General features: G+C 42.6%; 2 protein-coding genes across 2 annotated transcripts in view; one reads left to right on the top strand and one right to left on the bottom strand.

Annotated features, from left to right (window-relative positions):
* Positions 1-2,194: 2,194 nt before the first annotated feature.
* On the bottom strand, positions 2,195-6,977 carry HSPE1 (heat shock protein family E (Hsp10) member 1). Its single transcript, XM_075179977.1, has 4 exons — positions 6,729-6,977; positions 4,699-4,863; positions 2,514-2,603; positions 2,195-2,399 (listed from the first exon to the last, which is right to left on the bottom strand). Exons 1-4 carry the CDS (start codon positions 6,729-6,731, stop codon positions 2,349-2,351), a joined length of 309 nt encoding a protein of 102 aa, XP_075036078.1. The 5' UTR covers positions 6,732-6,977; the 3' UTR covers positions 2,195-2,348.
* A 126-nt stretch (positions 6,978-7,103) lies between these two features.
* HSPD1 (heat shock protein family D (Hsp60) member 1) overlaps positions 7,104-25,807 on the top strand; it is a 78,610-nt gene continuing 59,906 nt past the window's right edge. The window contains exons 1-3 of the mRNA XM_075179976.1: positions 7,104-7,298; positions 7,596-7,771; positions 13,655-13,907. Coding sequence (XP_075036077.1) covers positions 7,598-7,771; positions 13,655-13,907 — 427 coding nt within the window. The 5' untranslated portion in view covers positions 7,104-7,298; positions 7,596-7,597. The remainder of the gene's footprint in view (positions 7,299-7,595; positions 7,772-13,654; positions 13,908-25,807) is intronic.

The raw sequence follows: 25,807 nt of genomic DNA, 5'->3' as shown, positions 1-25,807 counted from the left end.
TTTTTATGTCAGAACGAAGAATTAACGGTGAGAAGGCCTGTTTAGATACCACTAATATTACACCTGTTGGCAAACAAGAAAAAATTGAAAATGAAAAATATAGTAAAGAAGTTATACACAAAGGTATTTCAGGGAACATGTGTAGACAGCTAAATGCTTTGGGCACATACCTGTGCCGTTATAATAACCAAAATGGCGCCTGTTTTCCAGAATGTATGGAGGTTAAGCCCGCTATTATTGCGATTTCACCACAGGGACCAAAATATAAACTGATCTCGAGCAGTGTGAGAGGTAAGAAAATGAGAGTATTTATGTCGTTGAATATAAATTGCAGATATAGAAGTTAAATGGTAAACATGTTTTTATTTCCTCGTATTGTAGATAAATAAATCAAAGGGAATAGAAACCCAAGCAACATCAAGACCTGTTCTGCCACAAACCAGTAGCACCTTTAAAAATCTTAAAAATAATACTTTGCGCTCTGATTGGTTTGGGCGCGCTCACTTCTCATGCGGATCTTTCAGACAGCTGTGTGTGTAAAATTTTTTGTACCTTTTTCCTGCAATAAAAATGTTGCTTGAACACTATGGTTTATTCTGGGTACTTCACAATTATAAATTAATAAATAGTCAATATAACTTTAATAGGTTATAAAGGTATAAGTGGATAAAGAGTAAATATGAATACGTTACCGACATAGACGCAAAGGGTAATAACACATGTGCTTTATACAAGTGTAATGGTTTGCAGCCAGACAGGTGCAATATACATTGATACAAAAAACAAAGTCAGTGATGTGCGGATTCCGCACCACGTGGGACTGGGACAGACATAAAAATATTTACATACACACGCCCCCCCCCCAGGTCGAGGAAGTATCGGAGGATTGTCGTGGATCGGTTGAAAGTTTATACACACTGCACTGCACAGCGGAAACGAGATTGGAACGAAAATATTAAATGGTACGACCAACCAAATGAGGCGACAATCGTCCATTTGAGCATACTTTCGACCATCGTGTCACTGCACACACTGACCCGACTTTTGAACGAGCGGTCGTATGTCGGCGGATTCAGCCGATTATTGGACGAAAACCGTGTAGTGTGTACCCAGCTAAACAAAATAAAACCTTTGAGTCAGCAAAGCCTGGAAATCAAACCAGGGTCTACATAGAAGACTAATGTTATTGTGGCTATGAAAAAGCACCCTTGAGAATGTAAATCTGTTGAAATTAAGTGGTTTCCCTGCCTTATTAAGGGAACATTAATTTGAAACTGTAATAGTGATTTCATACAGTGCTCCCTTCAGCCTTTGTTTTCCAATCGTCTTTGGTGACCAATGAAAAATGCACAGCTAAAGATGGTGCCCAGTCCACATATGCAAAGCCTTCTCTGGTATCCCGTGTAAAATGAAGAGCTATTCATGATCTTAATGCACAGCCTTTTCTGTTTCCCAGTCTATTATGCAGAGCTATACTATAATGGTGTCCATTATATACAAAACATTCACTGTTGGTTAGTCTAATTGAAGTGAGAGAAAAGAAAAAAATCATTGCGCAATAAATTTTAAAGGTATGCATGCACCTCTGAATGGGGGATGGGGTTGCATACAAAAATATAAAGCATAAAAGATTTGAATTTGATTATTAAACAAAATTAGAACCTGATAACAAAGCTATGAAAGTAAAATATAAAATGATGCCATAACTATACCATATTACAACCTACTGTTCTCTGATGCATTGCAAAAGGCCAGGAAAGGCACCTGGACAGTAAGCTATTCTCTGCTTAAAAAGTCAGGACTTCTGTTAACAGCATTGAACACCACAAATTACTGCTGGAGTCTTCACTACCTGTCATCTGAACCTGCCATGCTCCAGCCCTGGTTCTGCAACTACCTTCTTGCTCTCTTTACAGCTGGTGTTCCTTAATCTATGTAGTTGGATTAGCACTAAGGAGCAAACATAGCCCAGTCCAGAAGAGGTAGAAATATTTGTGCCAAGTCTTCCCCAGCAGTTAGTTCAATGTTCACAGTTCAAACCTAGTTGTAAGCCGTGGCTATTAATAGATTCTGCCATTAACATTTTATTTAAAAATTTCTTCATTGTTGTTTAACTTAACTCATGCAACTTGAAGTTATGTTGGAAGTTTACATTTCTTTCAGTTCTTTACAATTAAAACAATTTAAAAAAAGACACCAGAATTAACACATTTATTTGTAATATGTATTATTAACAATATCACAATAGAGAAAAATAAGGATTTTTAAAAATGTTTTGAAGGAAATAATGTTATAGACAAACTAAAGCTTCAAATGTTTTCAGGAATGTAAATGCACAGATTAACAGTTTATTGCAAGTATTTTCCTAAAATGTCACCGTCTCTGAATAAGTAGTACTCCTGTATAAAATAAATAAAAAAAAAATACATAATTATTTTATTAGAGATCATACAGGGAAGGTGGGAGGGGAAATGGGAAGTCAAGCAAGAGTAAAGATATTAATAAATACTCACCTTCTCATCTAATATCACTTTGGTGCCTCCATATTCAGGAAGTAACACTTTTTCACCGATATTTACACTAACTGGCTGAATCTCTCCACTCTAAAATGTAAAAAAAATACACACTATAAAATTGCATGAATGCAACAGCATGGAAGAAATAAGTCATACAAAATCAGGTCACCAGAACAAACCAGTAACATCATTATTCCCTCAATATAAAAATAATTAGAAATGCACTATGCATCCACTACAATACTGTATTGAAAACTGTTACATAGCTGAATCCCATGTTGCGTAAAAAAATATTTTGTCTTCTGCTATACTTTCAGACTGTCGAATTAACAGTTGTAACATATGTTTTCCAATGCAGTGCATTTATAGCATAGTAGTTTGTCTCTAATACTACCAGTGCCTCACACCAGAAAGACAGTAAATATAGGAGATAAATGCATGGCTAAAGTTTTGGGTTCCTAGAGCACTGGGCTGACATTTCATCAGAGAATATTCTTTATACTAAAACTGGATTGCGCCAAAAGAAAAATGAGTCTGCTATTCTAGGGGAGAGTTTTGTAAAATGGCTGGTCCTGCCTCTGAGACAACACATTTCTGAAAACCTGATCTATCAAGCTGTAAGTTACTTCTGAGGTCACTGTAGTGGAAGATGAGGATTATGGCATGTGACAAGGAGATCACTTGGTTATAGGAGGTTAAAATATACCATAGAAGCACAATAATCAAATCTCAGGGTGAAACATAAAATAAACTCCACAAAGTAGAAGTAAACTAAAGTGTAGGTCCACAAATGCTAGATATCTGGCACACAAAATTAAGAGTGTTGGCATTTGAGGAACACTAATTTGATTGGTGTGTGTCCATGGTTATCTCCAATATCTAGGAACTAGTCATCAAGTACTCATACTCCAGCAGGACTAAAAAGACAAGCAGCGTACTCCAAATCTATCCAAATACAAGACTTAAGCAGCTTAATTTGTTTAGAAGTTACATAGATTTTAAAATTAGGCAGTATAAGGGGCAGATTCAATTAATAAAAAATCCACACGAAATGCCTCCGGAATGGCCAAGAGACTCCAGGCGCATATTTTTTTTTACATTTTATTTTACAGAAGTAACGATGACTTGCTCGCACCCCATAGAGGAAGCTCTCCATCATGAGAAGAAAACAAAAAAAAATCTGTCCAAGTTTAAATTTACAGAAAACAGGAGAACATGATCACAATGTAAACTACTGTCTTTCTAAGGCAAACTTTTTCCCCCCCATATAAACATCTCTTAAACTGGAGTGCGTCTTAAAATTGCGGGGGGTGGAAATCCCGCCTCCAAGTTTGACCGTTGTTGCTCCGCTCCGCTTTTGGTATTCCATTGTTGGCTAAAGTGGCACTTTTTGCAAGTGTGGATCCACATTATTTCATTATAGTGGAGCTGTATTTTGTTCATTTTGATCCCTTATTGCATTCAAAATTCTGTCAAAAAGATTGCACTATGAAGCCACATTGAGATGAAAAGTTATTTTGTATGCAGAAGAACATGGAAATAGATCTGCGAGTCGACATTTTGACATTAGTGAGGTAAATGTTCACCTTTGGAGAAATGATCGCAATTCCATACAATCAAAGCTTTTTTTCTGTTTCTAGTACTGAAATTAGTGCGTCTTACAATCGATGAAATAAGGTATATGAATGGCCCATATGGAAAAATCCTACAACCATTATCTGTAAGGGTCCCTAGGACACCCAATTAGATTGAAAGAAAATGGGTTTAATCTCCTCTTGGGGAAAAGGTTGCTTTATAGTAAAATCAGTGAAACTGTGAAAGACATGATCTATTGACTGGCTGACACCGTAGATAGCTTTAAGAAAGGATTGGAAAACTGAAAATGAAACAGTGTTACTGACTTCAATAACTAATGAATGATGATTTAGGACCAAAAGCAAATTTTTCCCCTCCTATGGCAAACTGAACTATGCACTTTTGTATTTTTTGGGGGGGTATTAACGGTTTTTGTTTTCTAATGTTAAACTAGGAAGCTTGCATTTTTATGCCTAAACAATTAGGCAACTGTAAAAATCTGTAGGCCCATGCTTACATTGATTTATTAATATCAATGCAACAATGGCAGGTGAGGTACATTTGACAAACATAGTAAATAATAACCTTACATTTTGTTGTCATTTACCTTTCCTTTAGATCCCTCTCCAACTGCTACCACTGTTGCTTGCAGCACTTTGCCTTGAGATTTATCAGGAAGCATAATTCCTCCTTTAGTGACCATTTCTTGAGCAAGCCGCTCAACAAGAACACGATCAAATAATGGGAGAAAGTTTTTGAAAGCTTTTGCTGCCTGTCAACAGAAGAATATGTATACTTTCCATGTTAATGGTTTTAGGAAAAGCAATACATTATCTAGAAAAAGAAAAGTGATTAACAGATCAGAATGAAGACCATACTAGTAAAACTGATTGTGGACGTTTTTAAAATAAATAATCAGTCGGTTATATACCTACATGTGATGCGTTGCTCTGCCCTGCATACACTAGAAATGTAGCGTACTTTCAGAACATCTCAAAAAAAATTGTGATTTCTTGCTATTAATAATTAATGGTTAAACATCTAATGCAACTTTTTTTTTATTTGACCCTTCCAGCAAGTGTGAACAAATAAATTATATGCATGTGTAATCATTGTCTAGAACGAGCTTTAGTTTTAAGCAGGAGCTCAGCACAGACAGTAGCAGAACACAGCATTGTTAGTCATCAATACACATAAACCTTATTTCAGCAATATAAATCAACATTTAAATTATAGGTAATGTTTAATCTAAAAAAGGAAGGGGGAAATGCTTCTATATAAAATATGTTTGGGTTACTAACTAGTACACTAAAAATGTTAAAAAAAGTAGAAAAGCCTCAATTTTCACTAAAAAGTTACTTATAATTGAGATTTTAGTAATACATGTAGTTAGAATACATTCCAGTTTGAAACTCTATTGTAAATTTGTACAAATACCAAATAAACATGTGTAAATTTTGTTGCTCATAACATTCTAATGCTATCAGTACATCTCCTAGACCCGTGTTGACCTTGGTTATTACAAGGTCACAATGACAGAAAATGCATTTATTTCTTCATTTGTGTGTGTATAACTTCGAATAAACTAGTTAAGATAATTTTAAAGACTACTTGGACAGTGGAAACATTTTTCTGTCAACATATCAAATTCTAAAAAAAAAAGGCAACATGAACCAAAATTAAATTTTAAGGATGCACATTTCCAACAAAAGACAATGTGACTAAAAAAGTATGCAAAATATAACCAGACCAAAGTGTAGACATAAGTGGAACCATTTCACCTGGATACATTGCCACAAGACACTATACTTAAACAGATTTAAATGGGAACAGAAAATAATCTAAATATAACAAAACATATTACTGCAGAATTAAAAATGGACCAAACAAGTGGGAAAACCACTTCAAGGTTACATCTGGCCAATCACAACCACCCTCTGTATTACTATAGTTCAAAACACTATCTTTATTTTCTCTTGCTTTAAACATACTGGTAGGTTAATTGGCTGCTAACAAATTGACTCTAGTCTGTGTGTTTTAGGGAATTTAGACTGTAAGCCCCAATGGAGCAGGAACTGATGTGAGTTCTCTGTACAGCGCTGCGGAATTAGTGGCGCTATATAAATAAATGGTAATAATAATAATAATAAAGTGGTGCCAAACCCAATGCACTGTCACTATCTGCTGCTGTACCTACCCCCTGTCAATATTCTCACCTGACTCTCATTATCATTTCCCTATAGGATCACCCCCCCCCCCCCCTTCTCTCTCCAGCTGTCACTCGGGTGGCAGCTCTTGAGAAAGAAAAAGAAGAAGTAGACCTCTACAGGAGAGAACAGAACACAACAAATAAAGTATTTAATATGGAAGCAATAATATTACCAGCACTTTGCAGTTAGTTGTGAACAGAATAACTCCGAACAGGAGAGCATTCATTGAAGCAGTTGATCCCTAAGAGATAGGTGGGGGCGTTTATTTAATCGAAAGACAGGTGAAAGTCTAATCATGCTAGTTATAAATTGAAAGACAACAGAACTTAACATACTACACTTCACACCAACCACCTCGTCAGCGCTTACTACATAAACTATCGGCATGATATGATAGAAAGAAAAAAAAAAGACAAGAAACACTTACCATCACTACCAATCTGTGCCACCTTCTTTGCGTGTCTTACTGAAAATGACTTATCTGGCACCCACGTGAAGACAAAACTCTGCCCGCGCATGCGTGACCCGGAGGGGGCGGTATAAGAAAATTACATATATGTAACGTTGTAAAACGTTACATATATAACATTGCCGTTATGTAGTTTGGGTCTTCTCTGAACAACATTAGAATTCAATGAAAAATAAACATTAGATAGAACGACACGTGAGGTTGAGTGATAACATCCGGGATAAATGTCAATACCTCCCTCCGACCTTGAACAGTAAAGTTGTTCCAGAACGTTCTGGAAACAGCCCTGCAACTAGTATGCGACATAGTCTGAATACAGTGGGCGGGGCAGTGTGAAGGCCCAATTAGTACACTAGGCAGAGTGATATTGCCATGCTCGTTTCAGGGTGTAGAAAGTTCCCGTATTGCTGGGCACACGTGACTTTGAAACGAAGTAGAAGGTTTGAGCGCTGGTTCTGATCACAGTCTCTTTCTGTTAGACACGTGTGTGACAGTAGGTTTTAGCAGCGTGTTCTTTGTAGTTGTCCGGTAAGATATGATTCATCGCTGCCGCAATAAGTGTTTTAATTTCACTTTTTTGATATATTAAGGGGGTTTTTTATTATTTGTGACGCATTCGTTTTACAGGAATGAATGAAAAAGTGATTTGTCGGCTCGTGGTATTATGCTGTAATTTCTATCGAAACATGATGCTCTCTTTTACTTTTTCAATGTTTGTTGTTGCAGTTGCTTTTAAAGTATGTGCGTCTTCAATTCTTTTATTTTGGTACCATATTTAACTGTTCGTGTTCTTTTAAACAAGTAATTCGAATGCTCTCTTTTCAGAAATGTTGCGCTTACCAACCATGGTTTACCGACTGAGACCTGTATCGCGAGCCTTAGTGCCTCATAACAGGCGAGCCTATGCTAAAGACGTTAAATTTGGAGCTGAAGCCAGGGCACTTATGCTTCAAGGTGTTGACCTTTTGGCAGATGCAGTGGCAGTAACAATGGGACCAAAGGTATATATGGTCAAATAGATCTATAGAGAATATATATATATATATAAGTTTTTATATATTTTTATAATGTGTGTATGTTTTGTAATGTCATCCTTATTTATAGTTTTCAAGATTACAGGTGTTGCATGAATCTCATTGAAAGTAGCCCATATTACTCATTGGGTAGGGATTCAATAGGTAGCAAAGTCCTGTTGGAGCCACATGGGATGTTCAGTGCTTGAAACATCACTGATCTTTACCTGCAACTGCGAAGGGTGAAAGAAAAAATCAGTGATGTTACAGGTACTGTAATATCAAGAACTGTTGCCATTGCACTGAATTGAACGAGGCTGAAGTTAGCTTCTTATTCGTTTGTAATTCATTCTCCAGCTTCTTCAGAAAAGCTTCTTTTTTTTAAAGGATTAAATCAATTTGGATCACTGATTTCACATCAACTTAACACTACAGGGGGTCCCTTATACAAAATGCATTAGTATTTTGTGCAGAGAACTAGGGCAATGGTTGGGGTTAGGCAGGCTGAACCCTTTGTTTAAAAGGTGGTGGGTGCTGAGGTTGGAACAGGTGGTGTAGCAGGGGGTGAGAATTGTGGGGAGATCAATATTGTGGGTGTAAAATTTCCTTTCAAGCCTGTAATTCAAGTAGGTGGGGAGCCTACTAAGGTTTCTGAGGATACTGACACTATGATTGAGGTAGTTTGTAGTTCAGGTGGAGGGGATAGGTAGCAGGATAGGAGGGAGGGGGAGGAAATATATCCAGAAGGAGAGGACCCAGGGGGCACAATTCCTGGGATTGACAGTGTGGTTCGGTCAGAAGTGATGGTGTACAGGATCCGGGGATAGGGTCATGGGCAGATGTATGGTTATGGATGTTTCCCTAAGGGGGCAGGTCCTGAGGCTGATAAATATTTATGGTCCACAGACCCAACGGGGCAGGAAATATCTCTTCAGGAAAATTAAGCCTTACCTTTTTACGGGCCGGCAGATTGTCTTCGGGGCTGATGTTAACACCATTGTTAGGCCAGAGGATAGGGAAAGCTTATGGACATCGCTGGGCTATGATGCATGTTTTTTAGTTAATATGGTAAGTCAGGCTGGCTGGTAGATGTGCATATTCATTACTCTCCAGACCTCACGGGGTTCACCTTTTTTAGAGGTCGAAGTAGGTCAAGAATAGACAGGTTTTTTGTTAAAAGGAGCTCTGTCACATCAACTCCAAAGTTGATGGCGGTAGAGTTCTCGGATCACGTTTGTCTTTACGAGTCTTTGAACACTTCAGACACCCCTCAGAAAGGCAAAGGCCTGTGGCGTCTGAACTCCAGCCTTCTGGATGATGAGGAGGTTAGACAATCCTTTAGGGACTTCCTTGAAACCCAAGAAACACTTTTGGACACAGGTTGGGCTAGGCCAGAGTGGTGGGAGGAATTCAAAGGAAGAACTCGGAGGTTCTTTAGGGAACTGGTAGTTCAGAGGAATTGGCTAAAAAAGAACGTCTGCCATGCCTTGAGACGGAAACTCTATTTCCTGATTTCTGAGGGTGGAGATAGTGGGGAAATCTCCCGGGTAAAATCCCAGATAAGAGTGCCAGTATGACCGTTATGCCTCTTTTGGTTTTGGAAAGGGAGTACGGTAAGTACCACTCTCCGGATCCCTACCTTAACTGTGAGAGTTCGGTTGATGCGAAAGAGGTGAGGGAACTGCGCAATGACAGAGGGGTCTTCTGGAAGGATCAAGGAAGTATCTTGTCAGTCGTGCACTCCTTCTACTCTGGCCTTTTGTCTGGGAAGGTACTTATCAGAAAGAAGATGGAAAGATTTCTGAGGGGCGTGTCTGGGCTTGGTGGACATCAGGCTTCTCTTGATCCCTTGGATTCTGAGATAACGGTGGACGAGGTCACGAGGGCGATTGGTAGTTTATCAAATAAGAAATCCCCAGGCCCGGATGGGTTAACTTCCGAGTTTTATAAAGCTTTTGTGAACCTCCTTTCCCCGCACCTAGTGGCGGTTTTTAGCGAGAGCTTGGGTAGAGGGTTACTCTCTCCCTCCATGAGGCAGTCCGCCCTTATTTTGCTATCCAAGGGGAAAGACCCATCCAGGATTGAGAATTGGCGCCCCATTGCTCTTCTTAAATCTGTTAGAAAGATTCTGGCAAAGGTCATATTTAGTTCCTTGTTCTTTCTGTTATTATGGGGGATGGATGCTGCAAGCTGGGGTAGACTCCGGCGTGGGTGGTATTATAGATTGGTAGTGGGGTTGTGGCAATGCAGAGTATTAGTGCTAAGAGTTGGCATGTTTCTCTCGTGAAAAGTTTTTGATTTGCATTTTTAGGTCTTTTTTTATATTTGTGGAGTGGTGTATTAGTTGTTTTGTGGTGGGATTGTAGTGGAATTGAGTGTGTGGAGGTTTGTTCATATTGGTCATTTTTACCCTTTGGATAATGTGTATATAGTCTATTTTATCTTGGACAAAGTGATATTGGATTTATTTTTGTTGCAATTTTTAATAAAACCACCAACCCTTGAAAAATTGCAGCTACTTATCCGAAATGCTATCTGTGCCCACTTTGCCACCTAATTTCATGCCCAAAACAGCGTTGGACCAGGCAAAAGACAGATGTTTTATATGTAACTGACCACCCTGTGTTGATTCCAATGGCATTTGACCCTTGAAAAACTGCAGCTACTTATTCAAAATGATAAAATATGGTGACTTTGCCACCTGATTTCATGCCCATAACCTTGTTGGGTCAGGCGAAATACTAATGCATTTTGTATAAGGGACCCCCTGTAGTGTTAATTTGATGTGAAATCGATGATCCAAATTTATTTAATCCTTTAAAAATAAGCTTTTCTGAATAAGAAGCTGGAGTATGAATTACAAAGGAATAAGAAGCTAACTTCAGCCTCGTCTGAATTGAATCCTTTCCATTTAATGTTTAACACATCTGATTATGGTTAACTTTAAATTGTTAATTTAATCTTGAATTATTGTTTAGTGTAAATATTAATCCTCTCCGAAAACTCTGCGGAAAACATTTTAAGATGGTTGAAGTTGCTTGAGTTTTGAGCTGTGTACATGTTTTTTTTTTTTTTTTTTTTTTTAAATGTTGCTAATTTTATGATTGAATATTTATATTGTACAATAGGGCATATATTGTTTGTTAGATCTTGGATTGTGTAAAGACGTAATATCTATGGTCTCTTCCAGGCCACCACACTAGTTGCTATAAAGTGCATGTGACTGCTTGCATAGCAACTGTTCACATATTAGTATGCCCATTAGAATAAATTACTTTGATTTAATGGTTGAGCAAGTGCATTCCAGAATGCTATTTGTTTTGTGGGCTACTTTGATTGCTGTATCACTGAAATGTGCCAGTTTTTAAAGTTATCTGCCTTTGGTGAGTCACATTAACATAGTCAGTCACACCTAATTCTCTTCAATAGAACTCCATGGAAGAGGACTTAACCGTTTGAGTCTTCCTGCTATATGATACGCAGTGCATTTGGTGTTCTTGCTTTATGTAAAGGGGGTAGTCTATTTACTCCATAGAAGAAGGGTGATGTAGGTAGCAATATATGTTGATGAGGGTTTTCCAGATTTGGGCAATTTGATTACATTATACAATATGGCTTCACTTTGAATAAGTGTATTCATTATGTTTTCTCCAAATAACATTTAACATAGTTTTGGACACTACAGTAGCTTCAGTTTTATTATTTTCTGATGATCAGGATCACAGTGTAATCCTTTATTCGTAAATTTTCTCTAAAATGGTCCACTTAACTTTACTCCCACACTTTGTAATTTTCCAGGTGCTCGGGTTTGGCATGGTACATAGTATTAGTGATAGAAGTAGATGAATGGTTCGCAGTCTCCCCCTGCTCTTGCACTGTAAACTTAAAGCCAAGTATGCTGTTGTGAAGGTTAACAAAAAAGGAATATTACTAATGGAAGTATTCCACTTTCTCTCATCACCTCTTCTCCCCAAGCTTCATCACTCACCCCCCCACTTCTGTCAACGGTTGCTTCTACTGGTTAAGTGGACTCTGGGCTGCCTAGGGGGAGGATTGTTCAAACACTTTAGTTTCCCAGGCAGGTAGGACTGATGAATGATGGCTGTCCTCAATCTTAATCTGGAGGCCAGGGCCCTTTGGAGGTAGGGTGCTTTCAACAATAGACACAATGCAGTGCATTTTAATTCTGGATACAGCCAAACATTTTGATCGGCATTTCAAATCTGATTCTCAGGAATCTAGGTCTGTTCATGTTGCTGATTATTGTTGGAACTCTTGATCATCTCCTGTCCCTGATGACCTTGAAGTCCTTAGTCAAGTGTTTGGTAGTCTATGTCCAGGCAGACAATGCCACAGTGGTGGATTTTCAGACCCTTAAGGCAGGCACACGAGAGCTTTGAGGGAACAATCTTGTATCCTGTAGTGGGCGAAGCTCTTTGTGCCGATATGGTCTGCACAAGCTGCTTCGCCCACTACAAGATGCTTCTACATTCTGTTGGTTGACAACAGGAAGGCAGACTTAATGGATTATCTGTCGGAACATAGGTGAGTGATCCCTCCAACTGTTTTTCAGGATTTTTTAATCTGAGTGTCTGTTGGATGTATATTAATTAGTATTACCACTAAATCACAAGCTCATCCCTAACCTGTGCTCTTTCAAACGGGCAATCAAAACTCCTCTCTTCCGCAAAGCCTACCAGGCTTCCACCTAACCCTCTCTCCATGCTCATTCTCTTCACCCCTCAGTAGTGGGGAACACTTGCTCCCCTCCTCCGACTCCCTTTGTGCCTGCCGTCTGTCTACCCTCCCTATAGGATGTAAGCTCGTATGAGCAGGGCCCTCCTCCCTCCTGTCTCGCTACCTTCTCTTTTGCTCCAACTTCAATATATTTGCCTCGCCTGGAGCCTCTGAAGTCTTGGTACTACTCGTTTATTGTTTGTACTGTGTACTGCACTGAGGAAACCTTGTGGCGCCTTATAAATAAATGATGATAATAATAATAATACTACAGTGCAGGGGGTGTGTTTCATTCAAGTTTCTGAAACCATTCCAGTTTGTCCCCTAAATTCCTCTATCCTACATAAGATCTCATTACAAATGGTGCAGTTGTTGCTCATTCCAAAATGGTACTTTTACATGGATTCCCTTCAGTCTACCTCAGAACTTCCCTCTTCAGTTGGATCATCTGTCTCAGGGCCCCTTCTTTTATGTGGCTAAGAAAGCTTTTTATTTTTTTAATTGCTTGGTTACAGAAGGAAGTAAGTGTGAGGGCCTTGCTGACTGGTCAGTGAGACCATGCAATGTGCATGGAAACTTTCTGAAAGTGGTTGGTTTTAGAGAATTCTACTTTGCATAGCTGGAGTAACAAAGGCTCGAAGGTTTCCTCCAGAGGAGCCTAGATAAAGGCCTGGCTTTCAGTCCTCAAGGTATGGATTTTATATTGTTAGTATGCCGTTCTTTTCAAGGTAGGACCTGAAATTGTTTCTCAATGTCGGGGCTTGTTTTTAGCTGATGCTTAGCTTTAGATAAATATGGTCCTATAGATTGTAAGCTTTCGAGCAGGGTTCTCTTACCTCTCTGTCTGTATGTATTACCCAGTATTGTCTTATTAATGTACGTTCCCAATTGTAAAGCGCTACGGAATTTGCTGGCGCTATATAAATAAATGCCCACTGCAAATGAAAACAAATATCATCTTGCCAAAGGTAAGAATACAGCTCGTGTCTTGACCATCAGAAAACGCACAATGCATACTTAATTCCGTTATTTGTAGGAGGGTGCTTATTTGGAATCTTTTGTGCATATTTAAATATACAGTGTCCTAATTAGACGTAATATCTTGTCATTTGTATATCTGTTTCACTCTTCTAGGGAAGAACTGTTATCATCGAGCAAAGCTGGGGAAGTCCTAAAGTAACTAAAGATGGCGTCACTGTTGCAAAAGCAATTGATTTAAAAGACAAATATAAAAATATTGGTGCTAAGCTCGTTCAAGATGTTGCTAATAACACAAATGAGGAAGCTGGAGACGGTACAACTACTGCAACTGTCCTTGCTAGGGCGATTGCTAAAGAAGGGTTTGAAAAAATCAGCAAAGGTGCAAATCCAGTGGAAATCAGGAGGGGTACGTTTTAATATTCTTTAATTCTCATTTGATTTACATCATGTACAATATGCCTAGCCTGTCTTTCCTTTTGATCTAAAAGCTATTTTATTAAAGGGTTATACATCCTAGAGTAACTAAATTATCTTTATTTAATCTGTAACTGCAGTCTTTACTGACCACTATCACTGATTATTTGGCACCGCTATCCTGGCTGTTAATTGTTGCAGCATGTGACAGAATTCCCTGACAACTTTCCTATGTTCACATGCCAGCTGCGATCATTATGTGCTGTACTAAAATGGCACAAAAAAGTGTTAAGCTGCACATTGGTTACAAGGGAATTATGGGTAATTTGTAGGAAAATTAAGCTGTGAGGCATGTGGAAAAACCCAAGGATGTTAGTGTCAAGACTTCAAAAAGGCAGTCACTCTGTTCAGACATTATTTTTATTAATGAGACGATTGAGGATATTTTCAAAAGCCGCAGACTAAGCTTAATGGTAATTGAAGTTTCTCTTTCATCCAGTCTGGGGGACACTGCTTACCATGGGTTGTGGAGGGGAGCACGGGAGTTGGCACCTAGCTAGTTAATCTTTAGCACTGCTGACAGACCACTACCCTCTACAATCCCCCTGCCTCTTCCTGTTCAGTTTTTTTTTTAGGTGCCCATGGAGTTGGGCAGTGTTTTAGTTACTGCTAGGTTTTTCATTTAATTTTATTTATTTTCATTAATCTTTTTTTCTCATTACAGATTTTTCTTTTGGTGGCAGACCTGGGAGTGTGTTCTATTATAGAGAACACACTCCCAGAATAGCAGTGCAGGCACTACTCTGTCAGATGAGAGCCAGAGGCTCTCACTGGCAGAGAATTAGTGCCTAGATACAGAGTGACAAGCGGTCTCTCCGGACCGCTGTCACTGTTGGAGCCTCCCCGATAACCGGCGCTGCCACTGCAGGCATAGAATGCCAGTTATCGGATATTACAAATGCCGGTGGCAATCTTGGATCCGCGGAGGAGGACTGAAGGGGGACATACCAAGATCCCCCCTCATACATAGGAGGGGGCATCGGGGTGCAAACCGCTGCGGAGACCTCAACCTTTGAAGTCTCCACTACTCTGCCCCATACCAATTTTTTTCTAAAAGAACGGAGCAGCTGTAATGAAGAGACAGCATTATAGGAGGGGAGGAACTAAAACATAGAGCTCCGCTGCTCTCCAGGAAAAATTGGACTAGCCTGGTCTTCTGGCGCCAAGGAGAAGCCTGGGAAAGGACACAGAGCAGAAGGAGCAGGCACCAGGACACTGCTGTTGGACTTCTCCCCTGTTTGGCCTGTGGGCTAAGTATCTGATTTATTTAAACAATATTATTGTATTTGCTCTGACTGCAAAGCGGGCTAGTAGGGGTTATATTGTAGTTCTCCTTCTTGCCAATATATTATATTGTTTAACAAAATACAAGTACAACTTTTATGTCAGATTAGTTGATTACTTGTTTTTTTCACTCTGACTCTCAGCTAAATCTAACAATTTAAGTCTGTGTGTTTGGTGTGCTTTCCTTTATAAAAAATGACAGATAAAGGAAAGGGCCCTATGGCAAAGTATTTTACATGTTCAAGATGTGAGGTTAAATTACCATGTGGGCAGAAGGACCCGTTGGCGCTCTTCTCTGTCTGCGAAGCAGGGGCCCCTCCTGTGCAAACCCAGCATATTCCAGCCCCACTGACGGAGGAACCGGCCTGGGTGGCCACCCTGACAGTCGGTTTCCTCTTTAGCACAGATGATCTCACAATCTACTCAGTTGCTATCTAGTGTGGCAGCCTCGGCGGCTAATAATGCTAGTACACTGTTGGGCCTCCCTGCTACCACAGGTCCTATTGGAACGTTTATACCAGGATCTTCCTCATTGCTTACGGACCAGGCCCCTGTTCCTACAGAACCGGCATGGTCCGCAGCATTTATAAAGCGTTTGGACAAACTAAACCAGTTACTTGAATCCCCAAACATCCCGCCTGCTAAAAGGAAGCGGCCTAGATCCGCTAATCCCCTTATGGTCCTTTCAGACTGAGGGGTTTTCAGAGGTGGAGGGGGAAATAAATTCTGATCCTGACCAGGTTCAACCTTTTAGATCAGGAAGAGAACACTAAAAGCCAATTTATTGATGATTTGGTTTTAGCGATGAGACAAGCGTTGGACCTCCCAGAACCGGAGGATCCTAGTCTTAGAGACAGAAGTCTGTTTAAGAAGGCCAAATGGAAGGCTATCCGTTTTCCCCCTTCTGTAGAACTCAGAGATATTGCAGAGGGATACTGGAAACAGCCTGATAGAAGGTTCTCTGTTCCCAGGAGGTTCTCTTCCCTGTATCCATTGCAGGAGGAAGACATGGCTCGCTGGGAGGCTATTCCTAAAGTGGATATTCCAGTAGCCCGTTTGGCCAGACACACTTTACTACCAGTCCCGGGTTCAGCAACTCTGCAGGATGCCACTGATCGCAGAGTGGAATCCCAGCTAAAATCTATATTTGTGGCAGCGGGTTCCTCCTTTAGACCCACATTTGCTTCAGCTTGGGTTGCTAGAGCCATGGAAGCATGGGCAGACCAACTGGCAGAGGCTTTACAGGACTCTGATTTACTTCCCCTGGCTTTACATTTGAAAGAGGCATCGGGGTACCTTTTTTATGAGGCGGCCCAGAACACAGCGTCTGTGTCCTCCTCTATTCAGGCTGCATCTATTTCAGCAAGAAGAACGTTATGGCTGAAATCCTGGGAAGGAAATTCGGAATCAAAAAAGTCTGTTGAAACCATTCCCTTTTCAGCAGCAGGTTTGTTCGGCCCGGAATTGGATACTATGATTTCCCAGGCAACAGGGGGCAAAAGCACTTCTTTGCCTGTATTCTCAAGTAGGAGCCGGACCCCAAGGTTCAGCTCCTTTCGTCAGCCCTTTAGGGGGACCTCCTTGCCTAGAGGACAGTCATTTAGATGTAGACAACCTAATGCTCGAGGCTCCTCTGTCAGGGGTAGATCTTCGTCTGCAGCTAGGCGCCAGGCCTCAAAGACCCAGGAGAAGCCTGCGTCCTGACGACCACTCTACTTGGCTTGAGGTGGCGCCAGTGGGGGATATCTGTCTTTGTTTCAGGAACAATGGGCACCGTCATCCCAAGACCCTTGGATTCGGGGCATTATATCAAAGTATCAAGGGGGTACATGATAGACCTGCTGGGTCCGGTACCACATCGTTTCTTTGTAACCCCGCTACCCCGAGATCCAACAAGAAGACAGGCAATACAGGCCTGTGTCGCCTCTTCTTTCGCAAAGAGTCATCTGCAAGGTCCCAGACAACCAGAATGGACAGGGGTTTTATTCAAATCTGTTTCTGGTCAAGAATCCGGACGGGTCCTTTGGACCTATTTTAAACCTAAAGAACCTCAATGTGCACTTGCGGGTGGACAGATTTCGGATGGAATCCCTGAAGTCGGTAATAAACGGCTTAGAGAAGGACCAGTTTATGGCTTCCATAGACATAAAGGACGCATACCTCCACGTTCCCATTTGGAGCGACCATCAGTCTCTCCTGAGTTTCACAGTGAGGGCCTCCCACTATCAGTGAGGGCTCTTCCCTTCGGCCTCTCCACAGCTCCGAGGGTCTTCACGAAGATCATGTCAGTGGTGGCAGCGTGTCTTCACCTAAAGGGCGTTCAGGTAGTGCCTTATTTGGACGACCTGCTCATCAAATCCTCCTCAGAGATTTGCTTACGTCAGCACTTATCCCTCACCTTGGTGGTTCTCGAGAGTTATGGGTGGCTGATAAACTTAAAGAAATCCCAGGTGGTTCCGTGTCAACGCATGGTTTTCCTAGGGCTCATCATGGACACCAGTCAGCAAAAGGTGTTCCTGCCTGCGGAGTAGATCAGTTCAATTCGGAGTATAACATCTCAGGTCTTGTCTTCTCCCAGCCCCTCAATTCACTTGTGCATGTGGCTGCTGGTAAAGATGGTGGCCTCCTTTGAGACCATCCCCTTCGGTCGAGCTCATTCTCGGTGCTTCCAGTGGGATCTGTTGACAAAATGGTCAGGATCCCACCTACGTTTGGATCTCCAGAGGATCTCGCTGTCTCCGGGGGCGTGAGAATCGCTCCAGTGGTGGCTGAATCAGGATCACATGGCGGTGGGCAGGTCCTTTGCTCCATGGTCATGGATCATATCCACAACAGACGCCAGCCTGAGATGTTGGGGGCGGTAGTTCTGCACCTCAGGCTGCAGGGGCTCTGGTCAGCCTTATCAATTAACACATTAGAGTTGAAGGCAATTTTTAGCTCTCCGGGGGGCCCAGACTCTGCTTCAGGGCCACCTTCCGGATATAAATCTCATGGCCTCCAGACACAACAAAAAAGTTCCCAGGTTTTGCGCAAGGGCAAGAGACCCCATAGCGATGGATGTGATGTCATGGAAATTCAGGTTGGGTTATCTGTTTCCCCCGATTCCCATGCTTCCTCGAGTACTCAGACGAGTAAGGTAAGATGGTCGGCCGGTGATTGTAATAGCTCCCTCATGGCCGCGTCGAGTGTGGTACGTAGACATAATATCCATGGCGGTAGGACAAGGATATCGTCTTCATTTCAAGACGACCTTCTTCTCCAAGGTCCCTTTCGTCACCAGAATTTACCTCGGCTCAGTTTAACGGCATGACTGTTGAAGCCAGCTTCTGGAGAGCTTAGGGGTTTTTTCCCCCAGTGTAGTGAACACTATGCTGCGATCTCGAAAACCGGTTTCGGCTCGCATCTATCATCGTATTTGGCAAGCCTATGTTAGATGGTGTGAAAATAAGTCCTGTCGCACATCTTCCTTTCGTCTCCCTCTCTTATTGGCCTTTCTTCAGGCTGGAAGCAGGGCTCCGTTTAGGTTCATTAAGAGTTCAGGTTTCAGCGCTTTCAGTTTTCTTTCACCTGAAGTTAGCGGACTTGTCAGACGTCAGGACTTTTCTTCAGGGAGTCTTACATATTCAGCCTCCTTAAGTTCCGCCTACAGCACAATGGGATCTTAACCTGGTACTGGATATGCTTAAAGGGCCTCCTTTTGAGCCATTGCTTACAGCAGATTTTAGGTGTCGTACCTGGAAGGTCGTTTTTCTTTTAGCTATTGCATCTGCTCCGTAGGGTTTCAGAATTAGGAGCTCTGTCTTGCCGGGAACCATATCTGGTTTTCCACGAGGACAGAGCGTTGTTAAGAACCCTCCCTTCCTTCGTTCCAAAAGTAGTTTCGGCTTTCCATCTAAACCAGGAAATTGTAGTTCCGGTCTTTTCATTTACTTCCCATTCTGATCAGCAGTCTATGGAAAAGTTAGATGTGGTTAGGGCTCTCCGCATTTAAATCAAAAGAACTTCTCAGATTAGACGTACAGATTCTCTGTTTGTTCTTTATGATACTAATAAAAGAGGCTGGCCAGCCTTAAAACAGTCCATTACAAGATGGATTACGGCAACCATTAAGCAAGCTTACATAAAGGCTAACCGTCCTGTGCCAGAGAGACTTACGGCTCATTCCACCAGATCGGTAGGGGTGTCATGGGCAGCGAGAAATGGGGCTTCTGCAGGGCAGCCACCTGGTCCTCTGTCCACACCTTTACAAAATGTTATCAGTTTAATGTATTTGCATCTGTGTATGCAAATTTCGCTCGTAGTGCTCTATGAGCGGGGCTTTCAGAGTAGTCCCACCCTTAGGGGGCTGCTTTAGAATGTCCCCATGGTAAGCAGTGTCCCCCAGACTGAATGAAAGAGAAAAGAGGATTTATGTACTTACGGTAAATCCATTTCTCTGATTCCGTCTGGGGGACACTGCGATCCCTCCCTTCTGCTTTTCCTCTGTGTGCTCTTGCTTGATTGGCCTTATCTCCTTGGGCTTTTTAATTAACGGAGGAGGAAGAGGCGGGGGGATTGTAGAGGGGAGGGGTCTGTCAGCAGTGCTAAAGTTAACTAGCTAGGTGCCAACTCCCAAGCTCCCCTCCACAACCCATGGTAAGCAGTTTCTCCCAGATGGAATCAGTGAAACGGATTTAACGTAAGTACATAAAAAAAAAAAAAAAAAAAAAGGATTTATCTAGCTGTACCAATTTTCAAAAGGGGGAAAAATGTAGACTTGTCAGTAGTAAAAACGTGATTTTTGTACTTGAGTTTCCAAATCCATTGGCCGACACTTACCTTGGGGTATGGAGGCTGGTCCAGGAGCTAAGCACTTAATTTGAACCTGCACAAATTCAGAAACTCCACCCCTTCTATATACCCTTAGTAATTAACTAAGCCCCACAGGATAGAGAAACTTTCAAATGCACAAGCATAATCATTTTCCAAATCAACTTGAAACATTGAACAGAAAAAAAAGGAGGCTGTAAAGGGTAGGATTGCAGTTGTGGCCAGCTGTTTAGTAAAAAAAAAAATCAAACTCCTTTGGATCCCTGATTCTTTAACAAAAATGTTTTAACTTGTGGCTCAACTGAGGTGCAATCAAATCTACAGCTGGCTGACCACACTTTAACACAATATGAAGAAAAACCTCTTGGTGAAGGGGCTATCTGACGGTATGATTGGAATGCCAGCATTAGAAGTCTGGTTCCCAATTTTTTGCCCCGGGAATGAATACCGCTCCGATTTCTGGAACATTCCATTTGATCAAGCACATTATCAGCAGTGGCATTGTTTAATTGAATCCTTCTGGCCTTCCCCAGCAGAAGAGCTGTTGGAGCGTTTAATACCTCCAAATTCTAACACATTGTTGGGAAGCTTAAGCTCGAGTCCTATCAGACTCTGAAGAAGGCTCTGAGGAAGAGGGGAAAATTTATTCGGATCCTGGCCAATTACACCTATTAGAACAGGAAGACCATCCCAAAAGCCAATTTGTTAATGATTTGGTTTTAGCGGTTAGACAGGCGTTGGACCTCCCAGAGCCGTAGGATCTTACCCCCAGAGACAGAAGTCTCTTTAAGGAGGCTAAGAGAAAGGCCAGCCATTTTCCCCCTTCTGCTGAGCTTAGGGTTATTGCTGAAGGGGCATAGAAGCTGCCTGAAAGAAGGTTTTCTATTCCTAGGAGATTCTCCTCCCTGTATCCATTACAAGAGGAAGAGGTGGTTCGCTGGGAGACTATTCCCAAAGTAGATATCCCTATTGCCCGCTTGGCAAAGCATACCTTACTCCCAGCTCCTGGTTCAGCATCCCTTCCGGACGCCAATGACCGCAAGGTTGAATCCCAGCTTAAATCCATTTTTGTAGGTTTTTCTTTCAGACCTACATTTGCCTCAGCTTGGGTGGCTAGAGCAGACCAGCTGGCAGAGGCCTTACAGGACTCCGAACTTCTTCCCCTAGCCCTGCATTTGAAGGAGGCTTCGGGGTACCTTTATGAGGCAGCCCAGAACTCAGCGGCGGTTTCCTCTTCCATTCAGGAGGCCTCTATTTCAGTAAGAATGACGCTATGGCTGAAATCCTGGGAGGTGATGCGGAATCAAAGAGGTCCGTTGAAACTATTCCGTTTTCTGCAGCAGGTTTGTTTGGCCCGGAATTAGATACCCTTATTTTACAGGCAACGGGGGGCAAAAGCACTTCTTTGCCAGTATATTCTTACAGGAGCCGCAACCCACGGGCCAGCTCTTTCCGTCAAGCCTTTCAGGGGACCTCCTCTCATAGAGGACAGTCCTTTAGAGGCCGACAATCTAATTCTCAAGGCTCCTCTACTAGGGGGAGATCCTCGTTTGCATCTAAGCGCCAGGCCTCCAAGACCCAGGAGAAGCCTGCGTCCTGACGACCACCCTGTACCACAGGGCCCCAGTGGGGGGATGTCTGTCTCTGTTTTGGGAACAGTGGGCAGCGTCTTCCCAAGATCCTTGCATCCGGGGAATTATTTCAGAAGGGTACAGGGTAGACCTGTTGGGCCCGGCTCCACAGCGTTACTTCCAGACCCCGCTACCCCAGGATCCATTAAGAAGACAGGCTATACAGGATTGTGTCGCTTCTCTTCTGCTTCAGAAGGTCATCTGCAGAGTTCCAGATTGCCAGAAAGGTTGGGGTTTCTATTCCAACCTGTTCCTAGTCAAGAAGCCGGACGGCTCCTTTCGTTCCATCCTAAACTTAAAGGGCCTCAATGTTCACTTAAGGGTGGACAGATTTCGGATGGAATCTCTGAGGTCAGTGATAAACGGCCTAGAGAAGGATCAGTATATGGCGTCCATAGATATAAAGGACGCATACCTCCACGTTCCCATTTGGATCCACCATCTGTCCCTTCTCAGATTCTCGGTGGGATCATTCCACTACCAGTTCCGGGCCCTCCCCTTCGGCCTCTCAACAGCGCCAAGGGTCTTCACGAAGATTATGTCAATAATGGCAGCATGTCTTCACCTGCAGGGAATTCAGGTCGTTCCTTATTTGGACGACCTACTCATCAAGGCTTCATCAGAGAATTGCCTACTTCATAACTTACCCCTCACCCGGGCGGTTCTCGAGGGCCACGGTTGGCTGATAAATTCAAAGAAATCCCAGATGGTTCCGTGTCAGCGCATGGTTTTCCTGGGACTCATCATGGACACCAGAAAACAAAGTGTGTTTCTTCCAGTAGAGAAGATCAGCTCTATTCAGACTGTAACTACTCAGGTTTTGTCTTTCCCAAGCCCCTCAATGCATTTATGCATGAGGCTACTCGGAAAGATGGTGGCCTACTTCGAGACCATTCACTTCGGTCGAGCCCATTCTCAATGATTCCAGTGGGATCTATTGTCGAAGTGGTCAGGATCACACCTACACCTGGAACTTCAGAAGATCTCCCTATCTCCGAGGGCGAGAGAATCTTTTCAGTGGTGGCTGTTTCAGGATCACCTTAAAGTGGGCAGATCCTTCGCTCCATGGTCGTGGATCATAGCCACGACGGACGCCAGCCTGAAAGGTTGGGGGGGGCGGTAATCCTGCACCTCCGACTCCAGTCCCTGGATTACTGGCAGACCGCCCTGCCGTACTCGTTTGAGGAAGCATGGGAATTGGAGGAAACGGGTATCCCATCCTGAACTCCCATGACGGTCGGTTCATGAATCAGCCCTATCGATAAATGTATTAGAATTGAAGGCCATTCTCTTGGCCCTCAGGGGAGCACAGTCCCTTCAGGGCCATCCGATCAGAATTCTGTCCGACAATGCCACGGCCGTGGCATATGTCAACAGGCAAGGAGGAACCAGGAGTGCAGCTGCCATGGATATAGCTGCCCAAATATTAGTTTGGGCAGAGCTGTATGTTCCGGCAATATCAGCAGTTTTCATTCCAGAAATAGAAAACTGGGAGGCGGACTATCTAAGTCGAATCCAGATGATGCCGGGTGAGTGGTCACTCCACCCGGAAGTCTTCCAGTCTCTGGTTCGGAAGTGGGGTCTTCCGGACATAGATCTCATGGCCTCCAGGCACAACAGGAAAGTTCCAAGGTTTTGCGCAAGGGCAAGAGATCCCCTAGCGGTGGCAGTGGATGTCATGACTGTCATGGGAGTTCAGGATGGGATACCTGTTTCCTCCAATTCCCATGCTTCCTCGCGTCCTCAAACGAGTACGGCAGGGCGATCTGCCAGTAATACTAGTAGCTCCCTCTTGGCCGCGCCGAGTGTGGTACGCAGACATTGTCGATGGCGGAAGGACCAGGGGTCCACCTTCCGCATCGAGATGACCTTCTGCAGGGTCCATTCCAGCACCAGAGTTTACCTCAGCTCAGTTTAACGGCATGGCTGTTGAAGCCAGCCTCTGGAGGTCTAGAGGTTTTTCTTCCAGTGTAGTTAACACTTTGATGTTGGCTAGGAAACCTGTTTCATCTCGCATCTATCACAGGATTTGGATGGCCTACATTGCCTACATTAGGTGGTGCGAAAACAGGACATGCAATTCGTCCGCTTTTTGTATTCCTCGCTTGTTAGCGTTTCTTCAGGAGGGCCTGGAAGCAGGTCTCAGATTAAGGTTCCCTAAAGGTACAGGTATCTGCACTTTCATTATTTTTTTTATATGAAATTGGCTGATTTGCCAGATATTAGAACTTTTCTTCAGGGGGAAGCACATACAGCCTCCTTATGTACCTCCTACAGCTCCATGGGATCTCAACATGGTACTGGATATGCTCAAGGGGCCTCCATTTGAGCCTTTGAGCGAGGCAGATTTAAAGTGGTTGACCTGGAAGGTCCTCTTTCTTTTGGCTATCGCATCAGCTCGTAGGGTTTCTGAATTAGGAGCCTTGTCCTGTCGAGAACCTTATTTGGTTTTCCACGAGGACAGAGCGGTGTTAAGGACCCTTCCTTCTTTTGTCCTTAAAGTAGTGTCAGTTTTCCATCTTAACCAGGAAATTGTAGTTCCTGGTTTTCTCCTCTTCTCATTCAGATAAACAATCTATGGATAAGTTAGATGTTGTTAGGGCTCTCCGCATATATGTCAAAAGAACTTTCCAGATTAGACGTACTGATTCTCTGTTTGTTCTTTATGATGCTAATAAGATAGGCTGGCCAGCCTCAAAACAATCCATCGCAAGATGGATTACGTCTACCATCAGACAAGCATATATAAGGGCTAACCGTCCTGTGCCGGAGAGACTTACAGCCCATTCCACCAGATCGGTAGGGGCTTCGTGGGCAGCAAGGAATGGAACTTCTGCAGACCAGCTTTGAAGGGCAGCCACCTGGTCCTCTGTCCACACCTTTACAAAATGTTATCAGTTTAATGTTTTTGCATCAGATGATGCAGATTTCGCTCGTAATGCTTTACGAGCGTAATTTTCAGAGTAGTCCCACCCTTAGGGGGCTGCTTTAGAAAGTCCCCATGGTAAGCAGTGTCCCCCAGATCGGATGAAAGAGAAAAGAGGATTTATGTACTTACGTTAAATCCGTTTCTCTGATTCCTAGCTGCCGGATGGTCTACATTGGGGGGTCCCATTGGGGCTTCATTGAAGCTGTGTCTAGTGGCAGCACTCGTTCTGTTCGCCCTCACCCCTGCCGGTCTACAATGGTGCAGTCTCAATCTGTGGACTGCAGCTTTAACATACTCTGCCGCTGTTCCCAGAGTGGCTGCGGCTGGAGATGGATGTTTGCTTTTTACAGGGGACACTGCTTGCACAAGGATTAATTGGTGCACTGCGGCTTCGGCGTTTTCTGGTGCCATGTCTGAAAAATCAGTATCCCCTCTCCCATGTTGTTTTAACACAATCGTTGCTCGGTGGGGCTTGATAGAAAATGTAGGGTGTTATACAGGTTCTCCAGGGAGGTTCCTACTATAAGCTAATCTACATAATTTCTGTAGTAAGTGCGTCTGCTGGGATACAGGTACTTGGTCACATGATTATGTCACTGGCTGCTGCGTTCTAGGCAGTGTGCATGCTCCTTTCTGTCTTCCACAAAGTATTCCAGTTCGTACCTGTATGTAAGGGACACAATAATTTTAATTTTTTTTTTTTTAAAATAAAATAAGTCTTTTAATAGTATCATTGGGTTCTATGTGCGTAATATCTCCAGTGCGATCTCTACATGACTCTTCATTATTATGATACATACAACATTTAAAGTTTGGTCTTTTTTGTCTTTAAATTAGCTAAACTTTATGTTGGATTAGAATATGTTCTTGGTAGTACTATGTGTTTCATGTACTATAAATATTCTAGGTCATCTGATTTATCAAAATTATGATATATTGTGTAAAGTCGCAGCCATTTTAATAATTAGTAGCAAAATATATTTTTTTCTTTAAGTCTGCATTGATTGTGCAGCGCCCAGTAAGGACGTCTGCGCACTGTTTGAAGCAGGGGATCATAGTTGCTCTGTTGGTGCCGCCGCTCTGCTTCCAACGTGGAAGCCGGCCACAGCCGCTACAGGTTGTGCCTGGCGTCCCTAGCAGTGGCTGCACAGTAGCAGTCGCCGCTTCACTGTTCGCATG

The sequence above is a fragment of the Mixophyes fleayi genome, chromosome 7, assembly GCF_038048845.1.
Source record: "Mixophyes fleayi isolate aMixFle1 chromosome 7, aMixFle1.hap1, whole genome shotgun sequence".
NCBI lineage: Eukaryota > Metazoa > Chordata > Amphibia > Anura > Limnodynastidae > Mixophyes > Mixophyes fleayi.
This window is presented reverse-complemented; position numbering and strand designations above follow the sequence as displayed.